Genomic DNA, 12,500 nt, shown 5'->3' on the forward strand with positions numbered 1-12,500 from the left:
CACACCCATTATCTGAGTTTATATATCACTACATGTGGGTTTCGTCCGTCTGTCTGTCTGTCTGTCTGTCTGTCTTACATGTTGTCTTCCTGTCGACCAACAATCAAAAGTGTCAAAAACAGTATTAACCCTTTTGACCTGAAATGACAACACAAGGATCAAATAAACTGACTTGATAACTTCACAATACCATTTTAATTTGCCTCGTTTGATGCTGAACTTTGTCCCTGTTGGCCACCGTAGAGAGTCTATGGTCAGCAGCCAGTCAAACGTAAACAAACCGAGAGCGAATCCAAACAGACGACAGCTTTGTTTCTGATTCTGCTGCTCTGCACAAACAGCCGCCACATCCGAACGTTTCTGCTGCTCTCCGGTCGGTCCACGAACCCTTTCTCTAAGTGAAAAGTCACTGTGCAACAAAGATTGTTAAACATCCAAATTATTTATACTGTATTTGGATTAAAAAAAAAAATCGATTTTTTGAAAATATGAATCGATTTGACCTACCAACTCGATTTTTAAAGCGAATTGATTTTTTTCCCAGCCCTAGCTGAGATAAAATAATCTAATCTACAGTTAAAAATGGATCTTGGTGCAAGTGATGTGATTGATTCATAAAATCCAGGAATGCCCATATTCTGCTCATTTTCAGGTTGTATTTTAAGGTTGTACCAGAATAGGTTTACATGGTTTAATTATCAAAAAACATCATATTTTTGTTGTACTGCACATTGCTGCAGCTCCTCTTTTCACCCTGTGTTCAGCTCTCTGTTTTAGCTACAGAGTGAGACCTCTTTTCTTCTTCTGTACTATCTTTGATTGCACTCGCACATGCTCAGTAGCTCAGATCGTAGATCATGTCAGCTAGCTCCATAGACAGTAAAAGAAAGGCTGTTTCTCTTCTCAGTCAGTTCCAAGGCAGGATTAGCTGGGAGACTTCTTCTAAACCAGGGAGCACATGGAAGTAGTTCTTTTGGACATTAGGGTGAACTAGTTTGTGTTGTAGCAGTGCTTTGCTATTGAAAACGAGCTAGCATGCTAACAGTTAGCCCCCTAGCCCCCTTGTTTTGGCTAGTGACGTAGAAAGCCGTGTCGATTTTGACCAGCTCACCAGGAGACTGAAGGCAGGACACATTCAGAAACCGTATCTCACTCAGAACACCATGGATGTTTTTTTTCAAAGTTTGTATGTGTGTGGAAGCACCAGAGACACAAAATAACTCCCCAAATCCCAGAAAAAAGGGATTTTTTTTCATAATATGGGCACTTTAATGTCTTCCTTTTCACCATGAATGGAGAAGGAAAAAGTGCTTTAAGTCCCAGACACACCAAAAAGTGCAGAACTTTTTCTGAGGCACTTTTTTTGGACCCCAAGGATATAGTAAAACAGGTACACACACACACACACACACACACACAGCCTACTGCATTGAACACTCCACCTACGTAAACACCTTCCCTCACCAGATCCATGTCCACTTCCTCACAGCCTACTGCATTGAACGCTCCACCTACGTAAACACCTTCCCTCACCAATTCCATGTCCACTTCCTCACAGATTACTGCATTGAACGCTCCACCTACGTAAACACCTTCCCTCACCAATTCCATGTCCACTTCCTCACAGATTACTGCATTGAACGCTCCACCTACGTAAACAGCTTCCATCACCAGATCCATGTCCACTTCCTCACAGCCTACTGCATTGAACGAACTACCTTCCCCTAATCAACGGCGCCGTCACTACGGCGACCAGCGTAGCACGGCGAGTGCAAGCGTAGGGTTCGGTTCCCTGGGAAAAAATTCTTCGGCAGAAACCAGAACCTCGTCAAAAAGCCCAATATTCAGCCGATTTCTGAAGCCCAATCCTGGATTCGGTGCATCCGTTTTTTTTGTTTGGTATTAATTTCCTTTGAGGCGGGTGGAGTGAATGTATAAGCAAGTTTTTCTCGCCTTTTGGGCAATTTTTTCAGCATTTTTGGACAATTTTTTCAGCATTTTTGGACACTTTTTTTAGCATTTTTGGACAATTTTTTCAGCATTTTTGTCGCCCTTTTGATAAACATTCCCACTGCAGCAGAAACAATTTCACACAGGTAGCGTCTGTAGAGCACTAGTCTGGATTAAGGGAAGTACATTCCCAGATGTCCCTCTAGTCTGCCTTTGTGTGTCTTTGTATGTGTGTCTTTCTGTGTATATGTGTGCGAGTCTGTGTGCATGTGCGTCTGTCTGTCTGTGTGTGTGCATGTGTGTGTGTGTGTGTCTGTGTGTTTCAGTGTGTGTGCATGTGCGTCTGTCTGTCTGTCTGCATATGTGTGTGTGTCTGTCTGCATGTGTGTGTGTGCATATGTGCGTGTCTGTCTGTCTGTCTGCATGTGTGTGTGTGCATGTGTGTGTCTGTCTGCATGTGTGTGTGTGCATGTGTGTGTGTGTGTGTCTGTCTGCATGTGTGTGTGCATGTCTGTGTTTGAATGTGCGTGTCTGTCTGTCTGCATGTGTGTGTGTGCATATGTGCGTGTGTCTGTCTGTCTGTCTGTCTGTCTGTCTGTCTGTCTGTCTGCATGTGTGTGTGTGTGTGAATATGTGCGTGTGTGTGTCTGTTTGTCTGTCTAGAAGGCAGGTTTAATGCCGCGCCCCTGCCCTGCAGAGCTCCACTGCTAAGCCTTTCCTACACCGAGCCAATCACACGGGGCCTTTAATCAGAGCAGCGGCCTCAAACGATTGGCTCAAAGGGCCCAATCGGATGTTAATTCCAGCTCAGAGGTCTGGAACGATCGGGGACAACAAAATAACTTTTAATCAACTCACTTATAACTTTCACCCAACATACACTGAAGCTGAGTACCCAGCGGTAGGGTTGCGCCGATGGAAGATATCATCGTCCATCGTGATGGACTCGAGTGAGAGAGAAAAAATCGTTAACGTGGAACGCTATCACACTTTCCTTTCTCCCCTCATTGGACTAAGTTTGTCGACACTACTCTGTGCATCAGTAAGTCAGTCTGAGCTCCTGTAGGTACGGGACGATGTCATGCAGGATTTATGAATGTACGTTTAGCAACAGTAGGCTAATTCACCAGGGTGCTAGTTTATGTGTGAGCTAATATCACGCATCTGTTCATGTGCGCTGCAATAGTTGTGTGTGTGTGTGTGTCTACCACGTGTGTGTGTGTGTGTGTGTGTGTAACACGCGCGTGTGGGTGTATGTGTGTACCGCATGTGTGTGTGCCGTGTGCGTGTACCGCGAATGTGTACCGCGTGTGTGTATGTGTATGTGCACCGCACGTGTGTGTGTGTGTGTGTGTGTTTGCCGTGTGTGTGTGTGTTTGTCGTGTGTGTGTGGCGTGTGCGTGTACCGCGCATGTGTACCGCGTGTGTGTATGTGTGTGTGCACCGCACGTGTGTGTGTGTGTGTGTGCGCGTTTGCCGTGTGTGTGTGTGTTTGCCGTGTGTGTGTGTGTGTGTGTGCGCCGCGTTTGCCGTGTGTGTGTTTGCCGTGTGTGTGTGTGTGCGTGTGTGTGTGTGTACCATGTGTGTTTGTGTGTGTGTGTGCGCACGTTTGCCGTGCGTGTGTGTGCTGTGTGCGTTTGCCGTGTGTGTTTGTGTGTGTTTGTGTTTGCCTTTGCCGTGTGTGTGTTTGCCGTGTGTGTGTGTGTGTGTGTGTGTGTGTGTGTGTGTGTGTGTGTGTGTGTGTATATTGTTTGGAGCAATAACTCCACCTCCTCATCTGTCCAGACTAAATGGTCAGTTTTTGTTGGTGTTTTGGCGCTACCAGGGAGAGAAGACGAAGGAAGGTTCTACACTTGGTGGTGTTGTGTGGCGGTGTAGCTAACGTTAGCAGATAAGCCCAGTGACGGAGACGTTATTGTTCATATTTTTGGCGCACACACACACTTTTTGTATCATTATTCCCATATTCATTGAAAAATATTTAAATGACATTACATGTCTCTTTGATCCAAAAAGATTTACAGTTGCTGTATATGTCAGAGGTTGCACGCCTCTGGAACTAGTGGATTTAGTGCCTTGCTCAGGGACACATTGGTTAATGTATCACAATGGGAATCGAACCCAGGTCTTCCACACCAAAGGCATGTGTCATATCCACTGCGCCATCACCAAATTAATTTTTGCACAAATCTTAATTCAGAATAGTTTGACACATATTTTGCCTTAAAGAAATATTCCCCCATCCCTGCGATTTGAAAATTGCACTAGTCCATATTGGGATTTCGATAAAATTGCGATTAAATAAACACACAAACACACATGCACGCGCGCGCGCGCACACACACAAACACGCACACACACACAGACAGACAGACACACGCGCAAACACCCCAACACCCACGCATGCAAACACACTACGTTTTGCAAGTAACTCTCATCTTGCCTCGTGTTCTGATATTGAGTATGAAGAGACATTTCACACTTCAAGGTGTTTTCAGAGTTGTTGTTTTTTACTAAAGTAAATGCAACATGTTTCCAAAAGTCAACGTGTAAATCGTGTAAAATAATCGTTTTGTTTTTTTTTCATAATCGACCAGCCCTACCCTAGAATATTGCACTAAGACTAGTCCATATTTAACTGTGCAGCCCTAACACACACACACACACACACACACACACACACACACACACACACACACACACACACACACACACACACGTTAGCCTCCACATTAAATCACATCCATCCCCACATGAAGCGGTTTCTGTGCCCGAGCAGGAGCCAGGTGTGCAGCCGTGGCGTCGTGATGTCAGAAGCCATAACTGACATCTGGCAGTCTGGACAGCTAAAGCTAAAGAAGCTAACTCAATAGCCGCCGCTTGGATTGATTTACTTGCGTAACCGGGCTACCTCATCCATCCCTTCGATGGTGGAGAGGCCGGTAGTAAGCACCAGGATCCCCACACACACAACAACCGAATATATGAAGCGTTAACGGCTGTAAACGGCTGTCGCTAAGCTGCTCACATTTAGCACGCTAAGCTAACTCTGACAGCCGTTAACTTCCTGCACCAAAAGGAGAAAGAAACCGTTAGGGGATAAATGTCACATACCTTTAATAGGTCGTTCAGTGGTGGAGAGCTTGGTTTGCTCCTTCGCCGACATTCTCCCTCCTTGTTGGGTTGCAGGTTTGAAAAAGGTGCTAAATTGCTCCTAAAACTTGATGAATTCCTTTCCCAGAAGCGCTGGAGCGAGCGAGCGAGCTAGCCAAGCGCTAGCTGAGTTAGCAGTGGCAGCAACGGCAGCGGCTCGCGACAGCTTCTCTCCGCAGACAGGGCGACCGAGCCGAGCTGAGTTAAACCTAACAGGGAGGGAAGGGAAAAGGGGGGGGAGAGCTCTTTAACTAACAAATTAAAGCTTTTCTTTCTCCGTCTCTGCTCTACGGTGCAGTGCTGCCAGTCAAGCCGCTGTCAGTGTCTGTCAGACGGATCGACTGGTCCAGGAAACGGCCCGGGCACAGCCGATGATGCCTTCAGGAGCAGTCAGTCAGATCATAACTTTACCCCCTTATTCTTGGCCGCGGTGCTTCTGTTACAGGGCCGCTGCTGGGCTCCGCTTCTCTGTCGTGATCCGAGGTGTCGTCCAGACGCTCTGTCGGATTACAATAATCCGCCGCAAAACGGATTTCCTACAACATCGCTCAACGCGGGGGGCTGTGGGTTGTGTAGTATTAATGTGACATTAATGCGACGCGTTCACGGTCAGCTGAGCCCCGCGAATTTGCGTTTCTAGGATGGCGAAGGAATGTCCCACCCTACGCTGCCTTTCTCTGCCTGTGATTGGCTTACCCTGGTGCTCTCTAAACCTAACCAATCCAACCAACGAAGGCAACGAGAATTAACCAATCAGAGGCAGAGTAGGGCGGGACATTCCGTCGCCATCCAAAGAAAAGGACTTTTTTTTTACTTTAGTCAATGCTTTTAATTACAAAACATTTTAGAAATAATTCTAACCAACATATACAATAAATAAAATAACAATAAACATGTCATTCAGTCGTTTCTATATTTTCTTCATGCAAATGATAATTTCAAATGTTAATCTAATAATTTTATTTTGGCGTTTTTAAGCCCCAATTTATCTAATTATTATTATTTAAGTCATTAATGAGCAGATTTGAAGATAGTTTTTTTGGTTAAAGAAAGAAATTGTTACAAATCAGGCTATAAACATGTTTTTGTGTGTTTGTGCCAAACTTCAATGACAAATCTTGCAATTTAAAGTTGCCTCGCTGTCCGTTTCACGTACTTGTTATTTAGCAGATAAAGGAGGACATTTTTCTAAAAAGGTGAACCCCACCTCTGATTCGGCGTTGTATAAAAACACATTAAACAGAGTATTGAAAAGAATTTCACCTTTTAGTATTGTCTCGCTTTGCCCGCATTTCCATTGATCCCTTTCAAGCGGTTCACAAGCGGTTGGGAAGGTGCGTCACAATCAGCCTATAAAAGTTATATTTTTATCAATAGAAAGTAATATTATTTATGTCCTCTGTGAGCCGACATTTAGAGTACACATTTTACAGATTTTAGTGCCCAGGGATAATACTACTAATATTTTGCTACTACTAATAAAAGCTGCTGTTGGCAGACGCTTCCTCTTGTGTAAAAAAAACTCATTATTAAACTCCATATGTTATATTTCTGCACGAAGAGCCGAACAGAAAGACTATAGCGCCGCCGTGTGGACCCTGATCAAACTGCTTTAAATACAATAATATAAACATTTATACGAGTATTAAATTTAAGTTTCAGAGATATTTGACATGTTAAAAGTTCCACATACCAACTCTGAACTGGGACGGACTGGTTTCCAGTAACAACTCACTGCTGGAGTTTGTGAGGATGTAAAGTCTTTGTGTAGCATGGCAACAGAATAATTACCACTATGACTCAGCAGTAAAAACCTAATGCAGAATAACGAATAAAAGTATAAGAAAAAGTAGTCATTACATAAAAATAAAAAAGGTGCCCGTCTGAATACTGGAGCAGTGTTATCTCTGGGTTTGTGGAAGATTTAAGTGCACGCGGGGAATTTAGGGTTCCTCCATCAATAAAATGTGACGGTTTTCAATGAAAATAATCTGCGATATGACATCATTTTGGACCCTTATCATCTCCAAATCTGTGTCTGAAACATTGGAAAAGTTAGAGCAGATAATACATAAATAACACTCAAAAAGCTGAAATATCGGAAGAAGTGACAAAAAACTTGGAAGAAAAGTGACCAAAAACTTTTTTTTTTAAATCAACCAAAACTGAGTGACACCTTTTAAAAAAATCAACAATTTTGGAAAAAGTGACAAAAAACGTAATAAAAAAGCTTACAGAAAAAAAACGTATTAAAAAAAGTCCACTGGGGAGCGACTAAAAGACTTCTCACAGACAAAATCATTTAAAAATATATTTTTATTTAGTTTTGATGCTCACATTGATTTCATTCATTTGTTCTCTTGATTTTAATTTGACTTCATGAATAAATAACGTTCTTTCTTTCAGTTCAAATAGTTCCCCTGTTCACCAGTAGTGAAGATTATTATTCTAAGTGTCTGACAACATGATGGAAAGGATCCCTACAGAGATAGACCTTTAAAAACCTCTTTAAGACCTTTCTGTTTAACAAGAAACAGCTCTGAAGTCGCTAGCGCTAAACCCACCAGACTCCATTTAAAAAAGCACCACTTTTAGCATGTATAGAGCCAGCATATTTCCACATTTAAATCAGTAAACTAGGTGTTTATTTCAACCAACACTAGAGTTGTGATGGTTGGAAAAGTGGAAAGACGACCCAAAACGGCTTTTACTAGTTTGATTTTGTTTCTGTCCACTTTGAATTAACTATATTTTACGATGCTAAAATCACTGTTTATTTACATGGAGTCTGGTGGGTTTAGCGAACGCAATTTCGCGGATGTTACTCTTTAACCCTACAGATCCTTGCGCACAAAAACAACCAGACATAAGAAGAGCTTCTCCCCCACTGTCATCACTCTACTGAACTGTGGATAAGTGGGCTCATCCCCACTTTGGCCACTCACCCACTTCTCTACACATTACATACTTAATCATTCCAATATGCATCTTGCACACTACTTTGCACTATTACTTGTGTACTTGTCTTGATATTATGTCTAATTTGTATGTTTGTATTTTTGTATATTGTGTTGATATGTGCCTATATGTATAATGTTGTCTCTATTGTACAGTATATGTGTCTATATTACTTTTTGTCTACTGAATGTTTACTACCACATGTCTATTTGTTGAATGCATAGAGACTTAAAGGGAAATTTCACCGCTGGAAAGCTGAATATATCTTTAAATTGGGTCACTTATGTAGTAGAAATGTGAAAAAAAAATTGAAATTGGTGCCTTCTAGGCCAAGATAAGACAGAAAATGTGTTTTTGGCTCATATGGATGAAAGACACCAAATCCCAGAATGCACTTGCTTTGCTGCTGTATGAGGCCACTCCCAAGCCACGCCTGCCCTTTACAGACAGACAGTGAGACGATCAACTCAACAAGTGTGTTTTATTATCATTTCAACTATATACACGAAAAAACGTTTCACCGTGGCTCAAGTGGTGTTACACATTTAAAACATGCTTTTTTTTGCCACAGCTGATACATTATCCGCACTTCTTTCAGCGGATTGATTGATAGCTCCAGAGTGAACAGAACTGTGTCCATGGCAACGCTCTGCTATGCATGGCAACGGTGTGTTATCCTTAGCAGCGGTCTGTTATCAAGAAATAACATACCGAATTCTACATTATAATTCAACCAAGCCATGTAATAAGTAAGGGATAATGTAGAGCGAGGCGGTTGTTATAGCGAATACAACCCCGACAGGGTGATCAGGACTCTTGAATCAGCCTGAAGGGGTTATAGTCGCTATAACAACCGCCTCGCTCTACATTATCCCGCTTATTACATGGCTACTTACCAAATAAATCAATAATTTGACTAATAACTTGACAAAATATTGATTTAAATGGGAGTTTATGGATTTAAATACGATTGTATTTCTTCCAGTAGAGGAAATAGTCCGTTCCGTGTCTACGGTTGGAATCCTGCGTCCATAGCAACGTAAAAACTCTGCAATGCAATCCTTCATCTATTAGCTACTCAACACCACCTTACGGGCTGTGGTAGTAGCCCTATATTTTATGGGGTGCTGCCGTGGTGGACCAATGACCCAGCTGCTGTATTAATCACTGCAGGAATTGACACAACATTAGCTGAAGCGTTGTAGTGAGCTAGCGGGCTATCGGCTGCTCTAATTTACATTAAACTGAACGTTTCTGTTGACGGTGAAATGAGACACGGTGAAGTGAGACACGGTGAAGTGAGACACGGTGAATGGCTTCTTTGGGAATATTTATGTGGACCTTTATGTCCTCATTCATCTCGTTTCCTTTTTGCAGAGCCGCTGCATGTTGACACACCTGTAAGTTAACGTTAAACAAGTTGCAATGTAAGCTAACTAATTAGCGTTGTTGTCCCTACGGCGGTTACTGCGTAGCTAGCGATCATAGACGGTATAGAAAGATACTAGCAATATGCTCATCACATCTGCTGTCATTGCTTGAATTGGAGGACAGAAGTTGCTCCACGTTTCCCCACTTTTTGCCACAGCTGATAGGCTAAATTATCCGGACTTCTTTCAGCGGATTGATTGATAGCTGTCCTCCAGAGTGAACAGAACTGTGTCCATGGCAACGCTCTGCTTTTGCATGGCAACGGTGTGTTATCCTTAGCAGTGGTCTGTTATCAAGAAATAACAGACTGCATTCTACATTATAATTCAACCAAGCAATGTAGTAAAAGAAGGCTAACTCATAGCTACTAGCATTAGCTCTTGGTGGGCTGTGGTATAAACATTGAGTATAAACACAGCCGTACGTTTGCGTGGGATGTAGCTAGAATTGTCGGCATTTTACAGTCACAAACTCCACCAGCAGTTAGCAGTTAGTTGGATACAAATCACCCCATTTCTGCAACAGGCAGTCCGGGGTAACACAGCCCACCTCCACTAGTAGTCTTACCCGGTGACAGCAGGCTGGATTGTCCACAGCAATATTTCCTCTACAACAAAAACACAGCACAGCCGTCTCTGAACTCGCGTTGGGAGTTTCGTTGAAGTTGGATGTTGTTGAGTAAAATAAAGTTGTAACAGTGCTGATATTAATGACCATGTATGTTTTATGTTTTAAGTAATAAATTGTATGCTGTAACCAGGTTATGAAAATAGGAATGAAACTATTTGACTGAAAAGAATAGGTCCAGACTGATCCGATTATCACAATCACCACCTTTTGTCTCTGTAAACAATAGGTAAAGACAGAGCCTTCCTCTCCCCCTCTCTTCCTGTTATTGGTTAAATTGATTAGGTTAAAACCAACTATTATCATATAAAGAGAAACCTTCTGCCACACAGCAGGGAATAAACTTCTGCCTCTATCAGTCTCCAACCCCCTGGTACTTTAGTCTGGGTTAGGACAACAGAATGTTAATTCCTGTAAACTTGTAAGGACTCGACATCTGCATGTTAGATCCTATTGATCTGTGGGTAAAAATGACCCCTAGGGGGCAGAATTTAGTGCATGTTCTTCCTAATTGGACAGCGAAGAAAATCCACAAGACGCGTCTAACCTGTCACCATGCCAACAAAGAGCCTATGATGAAGGCTCTTACTCACAAAGGAGAAAAGTAACCGCCCCTGGGATTGGAGGAATAAAGCAGGGGGCCAACGGTGATTTGGAGCAGAATAGATGCGGGAACTTTAGGGTTAAGCAACTATTTTCAAGGCCCGCTGCGGCGTAATTCTCTGTATTTTGACTTATAATTTTTATTAATAACTCTTTGTGTTAACCTTTCATTTGGACCAAGCCTCTCCTTTTTCAGAGACTCTGAAACACGAAAAGATTCAACAATGTAGTCCAGTTTGTTTAATGAGGGGACACTTGCGAGCACGATTGGTGAACAGATGGCTGGCTAGCGTTAGCTTTCCACCGGCACACTCGTTCAACGCTCCCCGCTGATGAGGTCACTTTACCGGCCACGGGAATCGAGCACCACCGCTGGTCTCCGTGCAGGCAAAGCTTGCGTAGTGTGTTGAGTATTGCGTCCGTAATAAAGTGTCCTGCATATTCTCCGATGTGTTCCAATGTATCCCGGTGGTACACGTGTGTGGTAGTTTGAATGCACATAATTGTTGTTCTCAAATTTCCAGACCCTCAATACAGAGATCTCCCATCTCAGGGGGACATAAGGGAGGGAAGCATGGTCATTCAAAAATACTACCGGGGTTCTACTGATACAAAGCTTAATGCTAATCGGTGAACATAGAAACATTGGAACATAGGAACATAGGAACATAGGAACATAGAAACATAGAAACATAGAAACATAGGAACATAGAAACATAGAAACAGGAACATAGAAACATAGAAACATAGGAACATAGAAACATAGAAACAGGAACATAGAAACATAGAAACATAGGAACATAGAAACATAGGAACATAGGAACATAGGAACATATGAACATAGAAACAGATTGAAACATAGAAACATAGGAACATAGAAACATAGGAACATAGAAACATAGAAACATAGAAACATAAACATAAGAACATAGAAACATAGGAACATAGGAACATAGGAACATAGAAACATAGAAACATAGAAACATAGGAACATAGAAACATAGGAACATAGAAACATAAACATAGGAACATAGAAACATAGGAACATAGAAACATAGAAACATAGGAACATAGAAATATAAACATAGGAACATAGAAACATAGAAACATAGAAACATAGAATCATAGGAACATAGAAACATAGAAACATAGGAACATAGGAACATAGGAACATAGAAACATAGAAACAGGAACATAGAAACATAGAAACATAGAAACATATGAACATATGAACATAGAAACAGATTGAAACATAGAAACATAGGAACATAGAAACATAGGAACATAGAAACATAGAAACATAGAAACATAGAAACATAAACATAGGAACATAGAAACATAGAAACATAGGAACATAGGAACATAGAAACATAGAAACATAGGAACATAGAAACATAGGAACATAGAAACATAAACATAGGAACATAGAAACATAGGAACATAGAAACAGAAACATAGGAACATAGAAATATAAACATAGGAACATAGAAACATAGAAACATAGAATCATAGGAACATAGGAACATAGGAACATAGAAACATAGAAACATAGGAACATAGAAACATAGGAACATAGAAACATAGGAACATAGGAACATAGAAACATAGGAACATAGAAACATAGAAACATAGGAACATAGGAACATAGAAATATAAACATAGGAACATAGGAACATAGAAACATAGAAACATAGAAACATAGAATCATAGGAACATAGGAACATAGGAACATAGAAACATAGGAACATAGAAACATAGAAACATAGAAACATAGAAAC

The 12,500-nt window shown here is 41.6% G+C and overlaps 2 protein-coding genes across 5 annotated transcripts in view; one reads left to right on the forward strand and one right to left on the reverse strand.

The window, feature by feature from the left end:
• The window catches only part of ppp3ccb (protein phosphatase 3, catalytic subunit, gamma isozyme, b), a 54,012-nt gene extending 47,066 nt beyond the window's left edge, over positions 1-6,946 (reverse strand). The window contains exons 1-2 of one of the 4 annotated variants that reach the window (XM_028601198.1): positions 6,797-6,946; positions 5,065-5,312 (exon numbers count right to left, since the gene is read on the reverse strand). In XM_028601198.1, coding sequence (XP_028456999.1) covers positions 5,065-5,116 — 52 coding nt within the window. In that variant the 5' untranslated portion in view covers positions 5,117-5,312; positions 6,797-6,946. Of the gene's footprint in view, positions 1-5,064; positions 5,714-6,366; positions 6,388-6,796 lie in introns of those variants that run through there. The other 3 variants (XM_028601197.1, XM_028601196.1, XM_028601199.1) reach the window with 3 other exon arrangements.
• A 2,069-nt stretch (positions 6,947-9,015) lies between these two features.
• LOC114570867 (myosin light chain 5) overlaps positions 9,016-12,500 on the forward strand; it is a 12,721-nt gene continuing 9,236 nt past the window's right edge. The window contains exon 1 of the mRNA XM_028601463.1: positions 9,016-9,033. Coding sequence (XP_028457264.1) covers positions 9,016-9,033 — 18 coding nt within the window. The remainder of the gene's footprint in view (positions 9,034-12,500) is intronic.

The sequence above is a fragment of the Perca flavescens genome, chromosome 16, assembly GCF_004354835.1.
Source record: "Perca flavescens isolate YP-PL-M2 chromosome 16, PFLA_1.0, whole genome shotgun sequence".
Lineage (NCBI taxonomy): Eukaryota > Metazoa > Chordata > Actinopteri > Perciformes > Percidae > Perca > Perca flavescens.